This window comes from Netta rufina (assembly GCF_964035555.1).
Source record: "Netta rufina genome assembly, chromosome: 9".
In the NCBI taxonomy this organism is placed as follows: domain Eukaryota; kingdom Metazoa; phylum Chordata; class Aves; order Anseriformes; family Anatidae; genus Netta; species Netta rufina.
The window spans coordinates 2,583,844-2,605,023 of NC_140132.1; the positions used below are offsets into that span (position 1 = coordinate 2,583,844).

The 21,180-nt window shown below is 34.9% G+C and overlaps 1 protein-coding gene across 8 annotated transcripts in view; it reads right to left on the reverse strand.

The window, feature by feature from the left end:
- Nucleotides 1-443: 443 nt before the first annotated feature.
- The window catches only part of U2SURP (U2 snRNP associated SURP domain containing), a 46,154-nt gene continuing 25,417 nt past the window's right edge, over nucleotides 444-21,180 (reverse strand). For all 8 annotated transcript variants that reach the window (XM_084292032.1, XM_084292030.1, XM_084292031.1 and 5 more), the window contains 12 exons: nucleotides 20,088-20,250; nucleotides 19,475-19,554; nucleotides 18,344-18,431; nucleotides 17,224-17,346; nucleotides 15,235-15,391; nucleotides 14,771-14,866; nucleotides 14,131-14,197; nucleotides 12,849-13,011; nucleotides 6,452-6,562; nucleotides 3,950-4,068; nucleotides 3,095-3,271; nucleotides 444-1,740 (listed from right to left, as the gene is read on the reverse strand). In XM_084292032.1, the coding sequence (XP_084148158.1) occupies nucleotides 1,602-1,740; nucleotides 3,095-3,271; nucleotides 3,950-4,068; nucleotides 6,452-6,562; nucleotides 12,849-13,011; nucleotides 14,131-14,197; nucleotides 14,771-14,866; nucleotides 15,235-15,391; nucleotides 17,224-17,346; nucleotides 18,344-18,431; nucleotides 19,475-19,554; nucleotides 20,088-20,250 (1,483 nt within the window). In that variant the 3' untranslated portion in view covers nucleotides 444-1,601. The remainder of the gene's footprint in view (nucleotides 1,741-3,094; nucleotides 3,272-3,949; nucleotides 4,069-6,451; nucleotides 6,563-12,848; nucleotides 13,012-14,130; nucleotides 14,198-14,770; nucleotides 14,867-15,234; nucleotides 15,392-17,223; nucleotides 17,347-18,343; nucleotides 18,432-19,474; nucleotides 19,555-20,087; nucleotides 20,251-21,180) is intronic.

Below are 21,180 nucleotides of genomic sequence, written 5' to 3' on the forward strand. Positions count from 1 at the left end.
ATTCTTCACTTAGTTCTTATGTTTACGATTTATATAATCCTATAACAAAGTCCACCACCAGGAAGAAACTGGAGAAAATATATGCTCTTTTTAAATTAAACATGCATGTTTTTCAAGACATTTTAGGTCCTGCTTCTGAAAGGGTTGCTTCTAAGGCTATACACATATACAACAAAAGGTTTTTCCCATCACATTTACAAAATTCTAACAAATGTATAACCTCTAAATACACAAATGTGATAGCAGGCCATCATCCAGCAGTCCATGCCTGTAGTAAGTACAGCTTTTTGCTTTCAGAAACAGCTCACAGGAGGCCAGATCCCTTTTAATTTTATGTTTTTATTACAATGTGCCCATACCTCCAAGTATAAACATTGAACCCTCCAATTTCTCAACCCTCCCCCCGCCCTACCCACAGAAAGGTTGCATGATAGAGACCAAGGTGAAGCGATTTAAAGCCACATCAATGCCTAAACACAAAACAGGTTTGAAGGGAAAGCCTAACATTAAAAAAAAAAAAAAAGCTTAACAGCCTCTCAATTCCAAAATATTAATAAATAAAATATGTAATTAAAAAATCAGCTTTTCTCTCTATTTTGAAGAATTTCCACAACAGAGGAATAAATCCAATAAAACAGTGTAAAAGTCCTTTCAGAGTAAAAATAATTTTTGAAAACAGTAACGTACTGTAGGTTGCAATTACTGTACTTATACTTGAGGGAGAAGTCATAGAGCCCCATACTTGCTGTCCTTGTCCCCAGTAAATGCCACAAATATGGCTTGTTGTTACATCATGTCTATGTATGTATCAACACGTATGTATGTAAACACATACACACAATTGCATCTCTGCAGAGGCCCCGCTTTTTAGAGAAAAAAAAAAAAAAAGCTCAAGTTTCACATGTATTCCTTGCTTTTAAAAAGCAAAATACCAAGCAAATATTTACTTGTGAAGCTCATAGTTTTAGGGACCAGGCTGCTCAATTGTTCTTACAGCAAAGTATCAATGTAGGAAAGAAAACCCATCCACTGGATTCAAAAGGTGTTTTTATCTTAATAATCAAACTAGAGATAACAGGAATAGAGCTACTACTATACTGAAGATCTAAGCAACATAGTATGTCTGAAATACACGGTACTTCCAAACAAACTATGAATTCCTTTATCAATCCGTATCACCAGTGGGGCAAGAAAACAACATCTTAATTTTCTGTTCAGATTTTATTTGAAATCTAATTCAAATTGTCAAAGCTACAAAAAGGGGGAACATTTGAGTTATTTCTGCTATGTCACAACATTCTAAAACAAAATATCACTACTGCCAGCAGATCAGTTACACACGTATCTGATGAAACTTCTAAACACAAAAATGTTTCATTTGGGAAATAGCCACAATGAAGATATTTTGTACAATATAAAACAATGACAGGTCTACAGATGCAGATACTCATGAGTATACACGTGCATTCACAAAAAAAAATCAGGAATGCTTTTTTTGTGTGTGTGTTTTGTTTGTTTTTTTTTTTTAAACAGACTGTTCAGGCACAAAAACAAAACCGCATTTCCAGTAAGTGACAGCATCATAAAAAATATTAACATTGTCAGTGTTTGCTTTTCTTTGACTTCTTGTGAGATCTGTGAGGAGAACGGGACTGAGATCTGGATTTTTTCCCTGACTTTTTAGGGGATCTAGATCGTGATCTTCTGGATCTTTTCGGTGTCCTGGAACCAGATGGCGACCTGCAAAAAAAAAATTAATATTCAAGTCAAATCGTAATCGATAATATCAGCTTTTTCTACAGTTATTCGACCTTTGTTTTTTGACATAATCTAGGTAGATTTTTTTTTTCCATGTTGAAGGGAAGTAACAATTATCTTGGGATTTAGAAAAAGTCAATTTTTACATTGTAAGGTTTTAAACGTATTTTGACTTAACTGCACTGCTTGAAACCAAAGGAAAAATGGCACCAACTTGTGTCCTTCTGAAACCAAGATAAGGAGTTTACCAACTTCCACATACGCCTCAGCCACCATGGCTCTAATGTTTATAGCAGCCTATATCCACACAGAAGACAACAGAATTATCTTGAATTGTTATGCTTTCAATTCTTGTTCACAGCTTATTACATTACTTCAGGGAAAGAAAATGGACACTGTCATCTCACCCACACCTATCACAGAATTTCTAGGTTGGAAGAGGTCATCGAGTCCAACCTCTGACCTAACACTAACAGTCCCCACTAAACCATATCCCTAAGCTCTACATCTAAACGTCTTTTCAAGACTTCCAGGGATGGTGACTCCACCACTTCCCTGGGCAGCCTGTTCCAATGTCTAAAGGTAATGGATCTCATAATCTGAATTGAATCTTAACTCTATAATCTGAATTAACTCATAATCTGAATTGAATCTTAACTCTACCAAAATGCCTTTCTAATTCTAGTTGAATTCCTAACTCGTAACACAAGATTCTGACTACTGTAAATATGTACTCTGAGTTTTTCCCTCAACAACATCACAGGAATTTCTTCAGCACATCTCTGCAGTAAGATATTCTAGACCTCTTAAAGAAGTGGAAACTGAACTAAGACAGAAACAACAATCAAAATATTTAAAACAACAAAAGGACCAATACAGTAATAAAATCTCATACCCGCCTTAACAATAGCTAGATGTTTATATTTGTGTCAGTTTGGAAATTAGGTAGTATTTATTCCTGTAAACAAAACCCCATGACCAGTATCTAATCTAGATTTTATTCATGGAAAAAAAATGTCAGAGAAGCTTCACAAATGAGAATCAGTGAAAGATGGTATGCTCACTGTAATTCTGTAAGTTCTATGATTTGTCCTTTGAAAATAAAAAGCTCATAAAAGAGCAGGTAAACAAGAACACAGAAGTGAACTGTCTTGAACTACCAAGGTAGAAGAACATGCACATTTCAGATACCAAGCATCCAAATATGTTAAATCAGGAACAGACAGTACAGTCCATTGAGAGAAAACACTTCTGTATTCAATGTGCTCTGTTAAAAATCCCCAGAACTATGTTTCCAGCTTTCACAAAGCCTGAAACAGAATAGACTCCAGCTTACCTTTTGGCTTTTTTACTGACATCTCTTGGAGAGTCTTTATGTGATGACCTGGAACGTGAACTCTCTTTATGGGACCGTTCAGAGCGCTCTGAGCGTTCGGATTTTGGTGATGGGGATTTTGCTCGTCTACTGCCACTGCTGCGAGATGGGCTAGGGGAAGCACTGTGTCGCCTTTTCCTTTGTAAAGAAAGCAAATACAGTTATGTACACACAGAAGAAAAAATGACTATTAAGAAAACTGAAGTAAAAAGTAGTGGGATTCTAATTACTGAAAAATCAAGTTCAACATGTGCACCAGACCTCTGGCTGAAAAAAATTAAGGCCTATGACTCATCTTTGTTTATAGCAGTGTAAAAACATTCTGTCACAGGTTCTTGAACAGCAAGGCATTTTACCACTTAATAACACAAAATCTTTCTCTAGAACTATTATAAGATTACACAATTACTCTAAACTTGCTGTTCTGAAGAATTTTCACCATCAGATGAATAACATTTAAGCCACCACAAGTTATTTTGTGGTATGACTCCATTACAGTTTTCTGAGTAATAAACAGCAGTAAATTTACTGCTAAAAGCCTGAGTTAAATATACACTCCTTTCAGTTGGTCATTATCTTATCATGTTTCCTTCAGGGCTTAAATGAACAGCATGAGAATTCTATTCACAGGTTAAGTTACTCAGGGCAAAATAAAAACAGCAATTCCTTTAAAATTTTGAAACCTTTCAATTAAAAAAAGTTTCCATTATTAAAACAAGCATTTTGATTCAACAGAAATTCAAGGCTTCCATTGCAAACAGATATTAACCATGAGGACTTTCCTCCCATTCAGTTTACTTCAAAGTAAAGTAGTACCTCTCCTTTCTCGTTGGTGTACATTCCTCCTTTTCTTTCTTATCTTTGGACCTAGAATCAGATTTTTCCTTGTCCTTTTTGTCCCTCTCTCGTTCTCTTTCCAATTCTTTTTCTTTTTCCTGAATTAGGAGAAATCATTATTTCAGATGAGATTAAAGTAAGGATAATCAAGAAGCTAATCACAAACAGCATAAAAGCACTAAGTATTGAACAAACACAGCACTTAATCTAGGAAGAAACTATTGGTCACACCATACCCACTATTCAAATCATTACTGCTGCTTCTTACGCAGGATAAATATTATTAACACCAGCACTGACCAAAAAAACAAACCATGAAAGATGGCACCCTATGTGAGAGAGTATATCTGACTATCTAAGTGGAAATGGAACAGTCTGTAATTTTAAAAATTTCAGGGGAAAATTACAGCTGTAATAGATTTTCTAAACTAAAATAAACATGAAAGGAATACCAGGAACCTATTTCTACTTAAACATATGCATTCAACTTTGTTACTCCAGATTGAAATTTGAGACAAATTTTCTAACTACCAAACATTTAAAAACAAAACAAAAATAAAAATAAATTTAAGAAATTAAAAAAAAAAAAACAGAAGACAAATCTGACCTATGTCTATACATCACCAGGACCATTTTGAAAGAAAATATATACTCTAACAGCTCTAACAGATCATTAGAAAATTAATTATATATAAAAAAAGAACTAGAACAGCAAGTCTGAGCACGAATAGATATGCTTCTTCTAGTACTAACATGGAAAAAAAAAATCTTCCATAGCAAAACACAGATATTTCACTGTGTACCCCATATGGAAGGGAACACAAAAAAGCAGTCATTTTGCTAAATGAAAGAAGGGGCGGGGGGGGGGGGGGGGGGGCAGGGGGAGTGTAGGGATAATAACAACTGCAAGAAATAGCTGAAGAATGACACTGTACCTAGTCTCACACATTCTTTGCACAGAAAAACTGCAATTAACATTTAGAAGTGTCCCATATCATTAGACCTACCATTAATATCATTATACCTACCATTACATGCTATTGTTAGATTCCACTAATATCACTGGACTCTTAAGATGTGCCTAGTTTATTTGGTAGCATAACTAATTATTTTATCTTAATAAATAGCAATAAACAGCAATAGGTTCCTATTCTGTAAAGAATGTACAATACGAGCAGGAAGTTTACTTATAGAAAGCTTATTCTATAGTAAATTAGACAGAAAATGATGACCAACTAACAGGTTTGTAAGAATTATAATCAAAACTCATGTTACATTATTATAAAAATAACTTCTGTGGAGCTAAAGCAAAAAAAAAAAGTTACTTTCTTAACAGTGGAGTTATTAATGTATTAACAAATATATGTTATAATTATCATGAAATATTTCTTAACTATTAACTTAGTTACTGAAAGGAAAAACAGAAAAGTGAGGTAATTACTAAAAACCTACAATATTGTAAACCAGTTGAACTAATTCAACACAAAGTATCTAACAAAGTTACTAGGATTAGAACTTATGAGGTTTTTTTGGATGACTGTCACACTAAGCATTCTGTGCTTACTGTATATATCACCTCCTTCTCCAATTACAGAAAACACTGAGGAAGCAGGATGTTTTAGGATGCAATTGTATGTAAATCAAAAGTCTCTTTAATTCAAGGTACTGTGCAAACTTACTTTAGTGAATTAGTCAGAGCTTGAGCATTAAATAACCCAAAGAATGAGTGAGAAACACCAGGTGAGAACTGCTGTGTTTGTATGTAGCTTCCAAAAAGCTGCATGGGTATCTGTAATTTCATTGTTGATCTGTCAGACTGTGAAACCAGATTATAGAAGCAGACGCCACTCACTCTCTCTCACTAAACACATTGTCAAAAATGGTTACCTTTTTTTTTTTTTTTCAGTTGTGTTTCAAAGATTCAGACATATATAATACTAATTATTAAAGCTGTTCTGAATTTGTAGTCCCAATAGTACTACCACAGTAGCAATGGTACAGAATTATCCACTTTCGGGTAACGGTATGAGATGGAATTATCTAGAAAATCATAAACACTGGAGAAATCAGAAGTGCGTTGGCTGCTTAGGACTACTCCCTTTCTTCTTTTGGAAGCTTTTAACATGATTGGTCAATTACAAAAAGCAAAACTAAAGTCTGATGAACATCTTGAATTGACTGTGCTCTTTCCATTCCCACACCTAATGATTTGCTTTATGTAGTTCATCAAGAAGTGAGCTCTATAAGGTTTTAGTATACTCCAATGATACTCATCTGTACAGTGTGAAGTATTACATTTATTTTGATCTAAAAGAGATTGCCTCTACTGTGCAGAAAGCACTTGGACTTAGACATGCAGTTTGACATTACATTACAATTTTAACAAGAACCATTTGTTGTTATACTTAACGCCACCTTATGCTTGATAAACTCAACAAAAGCCTACCATAGAATCAGAGCCAAACAAAGAACATTTCTTACCCTCTGAAGCAGCTTGTCTCTATAGTGTTCAACCTGTTCCTGAAAACTCTGGCCTGGTTTCTTGGGTCTTTTCCCAGACTCTAACTCATCCTGAAACTTCATCACCTTAAGCTGTGAAAATAATACTGACCATTAGGTTATTGGGCTTATTATTATCCAGTCAGGCAGGTGGCTGAAAATGAAATTTCTGTAATTTATAATCTGTGTTCTTCATTCTTTCCATACAAGTTTGTGCATAAGAAAATACTGACTTTATTCAACTGGATCAAAGCAACAAAACCACACACTTGTCTGCAGGCACCTGCAGTTGTTTACAGACGTATCAAGAACTAAAAATAAATGGATTTTTTTTTCCTGTCACTCTACTAAAATCTGTTCCCATCATTAGAACACTACGCCCTTACATTTCTTAGATGATCGCCTTTTTCTTTCAAAATGACACTATTTATTGCAGGTGTCTTAATATACCGCTTCAATTTCTCGTCTGAAGTTGTCCTTCAGAAACTGCCTTTTCTCTATTTAACACTAAATATTAAAAATCAAATGACTGACGTACAACATAAAACAAGTTAGTTTCCTCTTCAAGACAGTTGCACAGAGTGGTTGGGTGAAATGATTTCTCTCAAATAACACAATACTATTTCATGCACCATATAGTCAATCAGGCCTACTACAATCCCTGGCAAAGGATACCATGTGTTACAAAATGCTGAGGTAACAGCTCACTACAGAAAAATTATTTTCCACCTGCTCTCTCCACTCCTGTGTTCCAAAGGGCCTCTCCTCCATCCTCCCCTTACAGCAGCAGTGCTTGGCCAAGCCTTCCATGAGCCAGGTGAAATCACTAATCCAGCAGAATCCTAGCTCACAACCCCTGATTTTTTCCTGCATTAGGGAGTTGTACTGGGCTCAAAGAAAGAATCAGCTAGTGCCAAAGTTCACAGGTAGGATCAGGATGTTCCCTCTAGCAGAGATGAGTGGTCAGTTCAGCTCATCCCACACTTTGATGTATAGCAGCTTTTGCTACTTGCTTGATTTGGTCATCTCCCTTCACCATTTCACTACTCCTGGCATACTGGCTGTACCAAATGCTCTTCTGATTGCTTCGTATAAGGTATATATTTATCTTCTTCTCATAGAGCTGCAGATACCACTCCAGCAGGAAGAGATCCTTAAAACTGAGGTTTAAATCTGCTTCAGCATCTAATTGAAAAATGCTGTAAACATTCCACTTACTTAATGTGCATTCAGAAGGAACTGATATATTCCCAATTGAATGGTTATTCTTCTTAACTACTCTTGTACATCAGAGAAAAACTTTTAAGCCCCTTAATTCTTCGGATCAGAGATACTGACTTTTTCTAGACCATCTCTGGGTGCATGCTAATATGGAAGAGGAATATTTTTCATGTGCTAAAACTCTGGAATGCTAATTTCTTGTTTCTGTTTTAGACAGAAAGTCTCCCACAACAGTTTAGAGGTCTTCATTAGCCGTACAGCCCTTAACGGAGACTGCAAAGTTTCAGAAATCTGGAGTTCTTATGAGCAATTTCTACTGGATGCTCCATGCTCCAATGCAGGGATCATCTTTCTCACTAAACACTAGGAGGTATCTCACATAACTTTAAGAGAAACAGCTCCACAACACTGCCCCTTTTCTATCAGTTCTCATTTTGAATGTTTTCCCCTTTCCTCAAACTCATTAACAAGTCATTTAAAAGAATCAGTCTTCCCTAGAAGTTGAGGTTTTCACTACTGAATAACCAGTATCAATTTACAGAACAGGGTAACATTTTGCTACCACAATTCAGACAAACCACAGATTGATACAAACTAAGCCCTCCCTGTAGCTTTTTCATTATGACACAAACAGATGTGCTGTGGATCCCTTGCTTAAAGGAAATCAATTTTCCAAAATTGCCCCTGGTATTCTAGTTTTCTGCTGATACTGAGCTAATACACAATGGTCTTGGGGCAAAAAGACTTTTTAGCAAGATATTATTGCACAAGTATACAGCCTCAGAACTTAAATGGCCAGGTTCAAACACTACTTAATTGAAGCAGAGTAGCCGTGTATGAGATGCTAGGATTAACAGGGAAGTTAATCTGCAGATCATTGATGAAAGAAGAGTTTCTGGCTGATGTGTAATTGCACTCAAATCTAGAGGGATTACATACAGAATATACTTCTGAGCAGCCCAAATTGCTCTGCTCTTCTTTATAAGACGACAAACTGACAATGGCTGCAACATATCCTAGACTTCACCAGAAGCAGTGCAAAGTATTACTTTGGAAGCTTCAGTTTTCCAATGAGCCTGTGATTAGCACGATTTTCGCAGCTGAAGTGTTAATAACAACAGATAAGAGATATACTAATATGCAGATTTGAAATACCTCTTCAGCCATAACAGAACTCCGGGGTGCTCAGTCACACACCCAGGATGCCATATGGCTTGGAGCTAAGCAATTTCTCAGTATTGTCTTTGTGTAAAAAAAGGTAGATTCAAAGACTTACAATAGACCAGAATTTCTGCTGAATTAAGACAGTCATTATCCTCTAAGGAAGAACTGCTATAACTAGCAGAACTTTTGGTCAAGCAAGAGCCAATCTATCTCATCTGTTATGATGAAACTGCAGTGAGTACCATGTTCAAAATGGCAAAAAGATAACATATTACAGTGGCCTCAATTAAGCTAGATACAGACACCTCTGCAGACTGTAGAGACCTAAATGTTATATTGTTACTGAGATCATTACAAGCCTTAGATAGCTTCTATGAGTTTTATGATAAAACATTTAAAAAGATAGGTATTCTGAATACTAAACACCATAATCCAGAGAAAGAAGTAACATAAACTGCATGGAACTTTAGTTTCTTTACAAAAATAGAGAGAGGGCGTTTAAATCTAAAAGAGGTCTTAGATACAACCTTCCCTTGTGGATTATGTTTAAACCACTCTTACCTCAAGCCCTCAGCATTCTCCGTTGGAGTCTGAATACTACACTAAAGGAACTTTAATCTGGTATGGTACCACAATCCGTACCGAGAAAGTAAAGACAACAACCTCTTTTCCTTTGTGACATACAGAAAGAATCTCTTGGGCTCTTGATAGAAAAGTAAGTTGTTCCTCAATACCATGGCATATTTCTGTGGAGAAAAAAAATCTCCCTACTTATGCACTGGGCAGGGGGTTACTGACAGAATTCTGCGTGACATAATCCAGCCCTACATCTCCTGTAGTGGAAAGGCTGTATGGGAAGACTGAAGACCACTAGTTTTCTACCTCTGATTAAGAAACCAAACATTACTTTGAGGTCTCAGGCGGCTCACACAGAAGGTGAGCAATGGCAGGTATTAAAGAGGACAATCTACTCTGGTTCTGACCCTTTTAGAAGCACTGATATATCTCAATTTATGAAAAGCCATTCTGCTGCAGATAAAGCCTATGCTGTGTTTTTTTCAGGGTAGGATCATAAGATCTTGTGCAGCACAAAACCAATCAGTAAACTTCAAAGGAATTAACCATCTAGTCATTTTGTTCAGAAATATGCCCCTGCACCTTCCAGAATGAGCACCTCTGTAATAAGAGAGACTTTAAGATCACAAGTTACCATCTGCAATAGAAAACTGGTATTACACCTGGCTGAAAAAAGCAAACTGCCAATACAAAAACAGTTGGTTTTCTGAAGGCCTGAAAACTAGCATATCCAGGTGATTCCAGCTTCTGAAGCAAAGAAAATTTGCATCATTTAAGCATGCCAAAAGCACTTGGTGTAGCTCTAAAGCATGAGAGAATGCAAGCTAAACTCAAAACAATTCTTGAAGCAGATTTTTAGAAAGGTGCCTCTGACACTTCACAGGAGACAGTCATGGACTTCGGAGCTCAAAGTCTTCCTGTAAATTGGAGACAGAGGTGAAGTACCTTAAAGAAAGGTGCAAGAAAGACAATGCTGCTTCATTTCGTCTGAGAGTTTTTGTATGCTGAGAGGAAATAAGCTTAATGAACTATTAGGCAATATAAAAATCCCCATTTTTCTTTGCATCACTGAGTTCGCTTTACAGACAAGAATATACTTTAAAAAAAAAAAAGTTCCAGAGAGAGGGAGGCAGATGCAAAGCACTGTAAAGACCACCCTTAAATCTGAGTTACACCAAAAAGCAGAGCAACAATCTTTACAAACTTAAAAACTAACAAAAATAAAATACAACCACAGTTAAGAAATCACTGTTCTTCAGTATTATAAGAAAGCCTGTCCTCTTGCTAAGCTCTGGAAATAACTTATATTTCAGCAAGGTTAACAGTTACGAGTAGGAGAAGAAGCAAAGGGTTAAGTAACCTGCCTCCTCTGGCAGCACCAGTCTCTGCTACATGTAGACAGGGGCAATGCTTGATAAGTTCCTTTATTACTCTACTTCCCCCTCCAACTGACAAATGTAATTGACTAACTGCGCCAAGGGGAAGAATGGTTGCTTGCATGGCATAAATATCCTAAAAATGTGTTAAAAAAAAAAAAAAAAAAAAAAAAAAAAAAAAAAAAAGCTTCAGCTTTCCCAGTAGCCACTGTGTAAAATTCTAGAGAATTAGACTTTGACAAAAAATCTTCAATGGTATTTTAAGTTATGCCATCTAACATTCACTGTCAAATGAACCAAGAAGTTTTGAGTATGAGCAATTTAAAGTAGCACATACAGTGAGCACTCATCTATCAATGACATATCTGAGCAGAAATTTGAAAATAAGTACTTCTACCTAGTGTCTGGAACGTTCTGAAAATTAAGGATTACATTCCTGTTCTGGTGATTCCAAAAGTCTGAAACCAATACGGTAATTTACTTACCACAAATAATATAGATGGCAACATACATTTGAAAAACTCAAGATGTTTTCTATTTAAATCTGTTACAGCCAGGGGATACACACATAAATGCATCCCCTGCAGTGTAAAATTGGCAATGGTTGAAGTAAACCACTTCATAACCTACCTCACCAATTGCTAGGATAACATGTATAAAAGATGCCCAATCTGAAGCGAGCCCTTTTCCATGATTGCTACCATCATTACCACAGCACAATGGAAACTAGTTTCATTTGTACTTTCGTAAGTCTAACATCACAAATTTTCTACAAAAACTACTGCCACCATGAGTTAAGCGAGAAATAAGTTTCATTTAGCTTTACTCAAAGAACTCAGAACCTACTCACCTCAAATGGCTATGTACCAAGAATTTTCAAATCACTATGCAAAGCAAGAGGCATGTAAGTGCTTAGTTAAAGTCTGTTATTTCTGAGAATTTGAATTATTAAGTGGTAACATATTTGGGAGAAAAAAGGGAGTGATGTTTTACAATACCATTGCTTGTATATCTTGAAAGAGTATTACAGAAGTTTGCTGATGTCCCATTTTAACTAACAAGTACGTTATAGCACAAATAGGTAGGCATTTACAATTCCAACTTCAAAATTGTAATTTGTCACTTGGAGATGCTCCAACTGCAACAGCCGCTTAGCAGTTTGCTAATATTTTAACGCACTAAACAGAAGGTACAAAAAAGTTCAGTATAAATGTATTATGGGTTTTAATGCCGAATAAAAAAAAAAAAAAAAAAAAAAACAAGAATTAGCATGTGGTTTTAAACTGGATTTGCATGGCACTGTATGACATGAAAAAAAATCTAGCTTCACTGTTAAACAAAGCTCGTGCTAAATTCAAGTTCTAGGAAGCTGCTCACTCGACAAGAAGCTTGGAAGCATAAGAATCTGTGCACCATCCTTAACATCCATTCTAACACTTAGGCTTGGAGAACAGATTTAAAAAAACTAAGCTCTATACAGTGGATTCAAGTCTTTATCTGAAGTCATCTGAAGTGCCCCTATTCCAAGACACCTGGATTAGTTGTGCCTGCTTCTTTGTTTGCTCACTGACATAGTGAAAAGAGCAACTTTTAAATGCATTAAGATACAGATGCCAGGACTTCAATGCAACAGAGAGAACAAGAAAGGTGAAGGGCTAAGGTCAAATCCAAAAATCACTCCCAAGTCACTGCCAAGAGAAGGGAAGCATAGAGGAACCCAAAGAAGCTAACACTGCCAGTGGTACTAAAAAAGATATTGGGGAGAAAAGACAACAAAAACTAATTATCAACCTGCAGTATCCCGACTCAATCTTTCATTTTTTTCCTGTTATTATTTTTTAAGTGAGCATAAGCAAGGCAAGGCTGTAAACAGGGGCACCTTTATAAAAATATACCAGACTAAATAACCCTATACAGGAGAGCTATAACATTTAAATATATTTAAATATTTCAAAATAATTCCCTGTAGTATGTATTGAACTTGGGGGCAGAGGAAATTGGAAAACTACAGAAGATTGACACAAAATGTACCACATGCTGACCTCAATCTCTCGGAGTTTGGCACGCTTCTCTTCACTCATTTCTGAGTATTTGACTGATGACTTAGATTCAGGCATCTCTTCTTTAATAGGATTTGAATACATGTGTTGCTCTTCTGACTTAGAGCTCTGAGTGTCTTCCTCATCTTCACTTTCTTCTTCTGGACTTGAAAGAAAACCAATACACACCAGTTAATTCTCTAGGACAATCTGTTACAAAATTTACCATCTCTACTGTTTCATTTCTATGTTTAGTTACTAGTTTTGAAACCTACTAAATATGAGTACATCAAAGTGTGCAATTATGAAATATCTTGATCTGTGAGGTAGGTATCTTAGTATTTTCATTTAATTAAATCATTAGTTTTTATTACTCAGATAATTTATATTTTTGGTATAAACAGATGACAAAAGGATTCTTGAAATTTAGAGTCAGCAAATCCAGATGGAAATCGTAGCTAAAAAACAAGCTCACTACCTCAACAAAATCTCTAATTACTTTAATTAACGCTACAAAAGAACAAAATTAACTACATTTTCTTTTTAGAGGCAAACCAGAAACGTGGCACATATGCAAAATGATATTACCAGATTGGCCACTAGAGAGCTGCAGCACAACATTTAACACTCTTAAGATGTTTTCAGTATTAATAATAGATGCTTTCAAATTGCCTAAAGAACAAAGTAAGAGTGCTCAAAAACAACACAAGGCATGGAGCCTAATAGTGTCCAAACACAGACAACAGAACATTACTTGTTCTTGTGATAACAAAGAAAGGCAGAGTTTTAGTTATTCGCATACAAATTTGACATTCCATATTTCCTAACTGTAAAATACTACCCTAGTTTTTACTATTTAACATAAGTTATCAAATCAGCATCATTTTAAAGATTATAGTTAACAACTCCACCACTTTAATGTTTATAGAGGCTAAAAGCATCCTGCACTAAAACTCTGATTCTCTCCATTTTCTTATTTTCCTACTTGGAAATTTTCATTTTTGCTCTGTTCTTGCAATACATACAAAATTTATAGGAAGTTTCAAGACACTCAACCTCAGAGGTAGAAAATGAATACTTTTTCTTCAGAATGAAAAATTATTTAAGTGCTCTCAATTTTAAGACACCAAGTAAATAATGTGATAAATAATGTGCTAGCAAGATACAACACTAATGCAAGTATGTGTTTAAAATGTTATGTTGCACCACTGGTTTCAGTTACAGACATTTCTTTAAAGCTAGATGCCAGACATCTAGACTGAAAGAAAAAATTCCAAATATTTACTTTTGAATTTCCTCCTCCTCAGATTCTTCATGTTGGTCAAAAAGCTCCCACTTCGAAGTAGTCACAGCTAGAAGACAAAATAAGATAATTTCAACAATAAAAATCTATTGCTTTTTTCTAAAAATCAGTATCTCTAGATATGATGAAATTTACAGTATGATAAAAATTTACAGTATCTACTACTTAATACAGACTTTGTTTCATAAATATCCAAGTTGCATTTTATCAGAATATTTACTCTATACAGAGATATTCACTCACACTGCCTATTATGTTTCAGTAAACCTTTCAGAAGCAGCTAAGTATTTGTTAGTTTGTAAAAACCTTATCTTTCACAGAAATATTTGGAAAAGACTGCCAGAATACCCAGATTCTTCCAATACTTATCATTAATGAATTGAAAATTAGTTTTAAAGGTTGGTAGGTTACTGAAGTAAAACAGAAACATAATACACCATTTCCTTCACTGAAGACACAACCAAAAAAAATCACAATAGAAAACTCTGTTGTATTACTTTAGAAATCATATGAACGTTTTTAAATATACCCTTTGAAAATAATAATTAAATAGGTAAGTGACACTAAACTTTCAGTTTACTTAGGAAAGGCTTTTATTTTAACAGATGCTTTGAAAACTAACCTTGAGCTTCCAATTCTGATTCATCCACTGCTTCCCACTTCGAAGGAGCAACTTTAAATATAGGCTCATTCTTTTTCGAATCTTCAGCCGTATCCACTGTTGAATAAAGACCCAGAAAAATCATTTCCAAAGCTCTTCAAAAGTTCAAACTGAAAAATCCTAACACAACAGTCCAATGTAAATACTGAAGTATATTGTACCATTTCATTAAATGCAAAGAAAAGAAATTCGGATTTGGAAGCTGATGTGCACCTATCTATATAACATCAAAAGAGATCTGCTGTGTCTCCCAAATCAAGTACAATCTAAAAGAAATTCTTCTTAAAGAAGAATTAAGTTGAAATTTATGAGATACTAAGCTACATGGCATATTCTTGGCTGCTCTTGTAAAAACTACTTGTTTTTAAAAACTATAATGAAAAATTGAAGATTCAAATTGCAAGTGAGGTTGGAATGTTTCATACAGGGTACTCCATCCAGATCGTCATCCAGCGATTTAATTGGGACTCCATCCAGATCGTCAATAGGAGCAGCATCAATAGGAATTCCATCCACATCTTCTAATGGGGCACCATCAAGCTCTTCCTCAATGGGAGCACCATCAAGATCGTCTGGCACCTCCTGAAAGCAAGTAATATTGAATTCTTTCAAGAATAAATTTAACTTGTTTTTCTTTATAGGTTTTTTTTTTTTTTTTTTTTTTTAAGGAGTAGCTTTAAAATGACCTGGAACACTCAAAAAAGCCCTTGACTTTATCATACCAAGTACAATTGCTTATTGCAGAGGAAAATGACAGCATCTTCCTACACAAAACTATAAGCAAGAATCTAGCATTCGTCCACAACGCACTAGAAGCTTTGCAATATCTATTCAAATATCTTTGCAATGTCTTGTATTCCAAAGAGGTTCACTTGCAATGAGCCAATAAAGATAAATTATACTTACTACATAAGAAAGATTCCCTGAAAACCAGTAATTTGAACAACTGCCAAAAATACTAAGTATTTAGCAAGAACACATGTCAACGAAAAGCATGTCTACGTATTATTTCTAACATGCTAGGCACTGTCCATCATATGTGCATTCTCTTGGCCCCACTGCTAAGGGAAATAACCTAACCTTCCAATTACAGCAGTTCACCTGTTATTCTGAAAGACACGTTTACAAACAATTAAAAAAAAAAGTTTAGGATAAACATACATCTATTTATTGGTTTCTTCTCTTTAAATAAAATTTATACATAACTGTAAACAAATCAGTACACATTCATCCAGTGCCTAAAGTATTCTAGAAATTTTAACCATTGAGCTTCAAATATTAACAGTTTTTTAAATATTAACGGTTTACACATTAGTAACTAAAATTCCCTAAATACCTTGTTCAAAATAATCCTTATGTGCAGAGAGGAGAGCAACTGTGTAGCTTAACTAGGTTAGCAACTTATTGCTGTAATAGGATGCACAGGTGAAAGTAGAATGCCACCAGTGTAAATGATCAATCACAGCTTTCCCAAACTAACAAAGATCAGATGGCTCTATTAAACTATGTGCGTGACACTCACACAAAAAGGAAATGCACGGTTCATTCAACCAGATGCCAAGTTACTTAGAACTCCCAGAAACTAAAATTAATGCCTGAAATTCTAACTCAGAATTCACAGATACTACAGAGTATTCCCAATCCATAGATAATGGCTGTCATTTTGTGTGGAGGAATGGTTAAGTGAAGTAGGTCATGTGAATGTTGAGCAACTTGGAGGTCGCGAGCTAAGAAAGTATCGAACGCAGCTCATATGAGTCTGAGAAAGTACGTAACGTCTGGGAGCTAATCAGGCACAAGGACACGATATCTGTTGGTGGTTTGGGAAAGTACTGACTGTGTTATTTCGGTTGATGGGAGTGAGAAACTAGCTGATAAAATAGAGAAATGCACTAACCAATCATGAGCTTAGCTTTTGCAATACGTATGAGCTAATTATATTGAATTAGATAAAAGACGACTGAGCTATCCAATAAATCGAAGTTCACTGATCACTCATATTGAGCATCTGTGTCTTCCTTCCGTCGACAACAAATGTCCTCGCAACAATTTTGCACTAGTCTTTGCTCTGAATTGGTTCCACAATGTAACTGCACCATAGCACTTAATCTGCAAGCAGTGAGTGTATAAACATATTAGATGGTATTTGCATCTCAAAATATGTTACACCTGTCTTTAAAATATTATACCTATCTTTAAAAGCAAGGATTTGGAGTTTAAAAAAAAAAAAGGATTGTGGTGCTACATGTACCTAAGCATGCTAATACTACTCATGTTAAATAAAAATCCATAAACTGCTGTTACAAAGAGCAGCGTTAATCACCTAAACAAAGATACCAATTATTCCTTGCCAGTTTTGTTTTACGCTTAGACATTTTTTCTCACTACCTGCTAAGCATCACTACTAAGCTTACCTCTGTTTCTTTATCTTCCATGATATTTACAAGTCCCAAGAAGATATTCTGGAGTTTGATCAAAAATGGTTCTGGGTAGATGGCCCAATCTTCCCACGCTCTGAAGCATGTCATCACCCGTTGCTAGAAGTAATAGGAAAAAAAAGTGCTCTTTCATTAAGAAATTTTAACTGATTGGAAATACACCATCGAGATTTACTCCTAAAAAGGTCCATATTGAAGTATACTACAATGTACCATGTTGCACAAGAGTAGTAAAGTAAAAATGTATACATACACAGGAACTACTTTTTTTTTCCCCTTTAAATAAATCACTTACAGTATCACTGGGATTTCATTTTCCCTTTTACTTCAGATTACACTGTTTATCCATTTTTGCTACTCACAGTTCCTATCCTAATAGTTCTGAGTGAAGATGATAAGAGAACCAGTATAAAACCTATAATATGGGAAAACTAGCTACACTGCAAATTTCATATTTAAACTAAAAAAAAAAAAAATCTACTGTTTTAAAGGAATCTTTACACCAGCAGAAGAAGAAGGGCCAAGTATATGAGAACGCTAGAAAGAAGAATGCTGCTATCTGGAAAATTACTAACTACACATGCTCAGACTGCTCATCAAACCTCAAAAAAACAACTCTATTTATCACCAAAAATGTTAAAAAGCTATTTTATGCTGTTAAGTCCAGACATTTATTTCCTCACTAAGAAGCAAAAATATATTTTTCAAACTAAAATATAGGAGGTACTAAAATAATTAGGAAGCTAGAAAGCCTTGTTGGTATAATACAAGTACTAGATATGGTCTCTACTCCCCAACTAACATCTACTGGTACATTTCATCTGTTACACATTCATTTTCTTCCTAATGCTTCATTGATAATGCTTTCTCTTGTGGAGGAAAGTAAGTGTGAAATACAAAAGATGCTTTTTCTTCAATAATTTTAAAAGACCACTGTTAACTTCAAGGCTATCTTTGCAAGAGAGGAAACAGAAAATTAGCGAAGCTTAATTAGGAAGCCTGAGTTTCAAACCACCTATTTTAATATTCAATAGCTTGTGCAGGAACATCTGTTTATTTGACTTATACATCATGTAAATAACAACAAAATACATACCTTGAAATTTTCAGACTGTAAATGGCCTTGTATTGTACGGTAAGTAGCATTGAGATCAGAGAATATCTGACATAATTTTGTTTCAAAACTAGAATTAAACATATACATTTCTTCAGTTAAACTTGGTAATATATCTTTTCTGGACATACATAATTCTTGAAATTACCTGGGATACAGGACTCAGAAGCAGACAGTTGCATTCCCTACAGCAGCTATGAACTTAACTATAAGGTAACAAGTAATTACTACATATTAAGTCACCTTCAACAACAACAGAACTGTGAAGAGAGATCTTCACATCTGCTGGAGTCTCCTTATACAGCCTGAAAAGACTGGAGGATAAAAGGAGTTTTACAACCTTACGTACAAAGAACTGTCAAAGAGTTCAGTTTATATTTTTAAAATTTCTTAGTTATGTTTCTATTCTCTCAATGAAAGGCCCTCAGTGAAAGCACAGTGAGGTGAGGTAACAGCTGCCTTGCTTCTCTTGAGCGTATCCTCAATATACAAAAAATAAACTAGCAAAGACACACTGCAGCAAGAAAAATGATTTGCAATCACTACAGTTTTGCAACATGCTGAATATTCCCCATCGTGCTATCATAACATTAATGAGACTCCAAGCAACAGACACAGCCAAATATCTGTACAGAGCAGAGGTTCTCTCCCTTGTACATTTTTAGTAAATTCTGCTCAGCACCTTAGAAACAAAGTACTCAATCCCCTTGTAAGGTCTCCAAACCAAACTTGGTGAAGAGTTTAAAAAAAAAAAACAAAAAAAAAAACACTTAAAACTAAACCTCTATTACAAAAATGTACTAGTTTGCATAGATGATTTGCAATATCAGATCTGGAAAATCCTTTACAGCTTCCCATAAGGAGACGTACACATGCTATCCTCATCTCTGTAAGGTTCCACGCAAGTGGTCACTCGCATAAGGTATATAAAAGAGCTTTCTTTGTATTACAAAGCATCTTATGCACTGATGTGCTACATCTTGGTTCTATCTCTTTGCATGAAAATGTATATGAATGTTTTAACAGTATCTTCAGAGACAAGTGTGAATTTCTCTACTACTATGTTATAATTATATTCTTTTTTTAACCAATCACCTAAAATATTATACTTACAATTTTCTATAATAGGAAGCATTGGCAACTTTAGCTGAAGAGTTGTACAACACATCTGACACCAGATATAATCTTGCAATCTACAAACAAGAACGTATAAATTAGATTTTTACTTATCCTGAAAATATATGCATTTTTCCAGATCTAACACAAGACAGTTTAAACTATTGAGAACTATGAAGTTAGAACTAACCAGATGTAAGTTAGCCCCCTGTTGGTTAATAACCTGCACTGCTAACCACACTGTAGGATGGAATATATTCATTGCATAATATTACAATGGACAGATTGCAGCACTCCACGTTTTTTTTGTTGTGTGTTTTGTGTGTGTGTGTTTGTTTTTGTTTTGTTTTTTAATGTTTGAACAGACTACTTTTTTCAACGTCAGAACAAGGTAGAACACTGCTTACAAGCACGTCCAGCAAGAATGAAAATATATCGCAAAATCCCACAGGGAAATAAAAAAACATGCACTTAAATTTAAGCACAGGTTTTAAGTAAAAAGTTCGACACTACCTGAGACTTATGAAATAATGCTTGTAAATTACATGCACAAACAGCTAATTGAGCTCTTCCCCAAAAACAGAAGTATGATTATACAAAATCTTCACACCTTCTTAGGAAGTGGAGTCTTCAGAATGGACAATGATTCTGTAATGCAGTCTACAATTTCTTCAGCAGCTTCTGCATTATTTAGACAGAAAACCATTGCATCACCAATATCATTCTTCCGAGGTGTTAATCCACGCAGAATTTCCTCCAATTTATCTCTTTGTCTGAAATAGCAGGATTTTTATACTTTCAATATAAAATGAACAGTACTCAATAGAATTTCCATTAAATAATGTTCTTGATTTTGCCATCTTCGGGACCAAAGCAGTTTAAAATATTTTTATATTCTGCTCCTAATTTTTTTCAATGATTCACAAGCACATCACAAAAATACACGCACATCACAAACAAAATACAAAAAAATTTCCACTTAAGTCTTGACTATATACAGAAATCAAGGAAACCTAACTGAGGAAGAGCTAATACAGAAGCATAATATTATTGATAAACTATAACAAAAAATATAATTATTTTAAAATGAAATGAAAATGAATAAATGTAAGGTAAGTAATTTCTGAATCTAATTACTCTAATTCTACAGCAGAGAGCTGGTAAGAAACAGTTCTTTCATGTTTTCCCTGAACTTGGTGTATAAAGATCCCTCTTAAAAAAAAAAAAATTAAGCCTTTTCAAAAATAAGATAAATTACGTATTAAGGTGTCTAGAACCATAATCTTAGATTTACAACAAAATGAACAAAAACAACAAAAAAAAAGTTATGAACACAACTTAAACAATAATAGTAAAATTTTTTTTAAAAGTGCATATATTTCCACTACCATAGGCATTCCCACCATGCTTACAATTCACAGGAAAGAACTCTGATCATGTCTCTTCCTGCTAATTACTAACTGCTCCCCATTTTAATTTCTGATAAGCAGTATCAACAAATTTAAGACTGTAATAACCGTTCAGCTTCATTCAGTTCTAATAATGCTGAGATAGGCGCGACATAACCTCACTAACAGATTGGAACAGAAAATGAAGAAAGCTCTCATCCTCCCCATTCCTTTCAAAGGGTTAATGCCAATTCCATAGAAAGGATCCATTGTTCAAATGAATACAATTCTAACAAAATCCAGAGTGTATTTTTG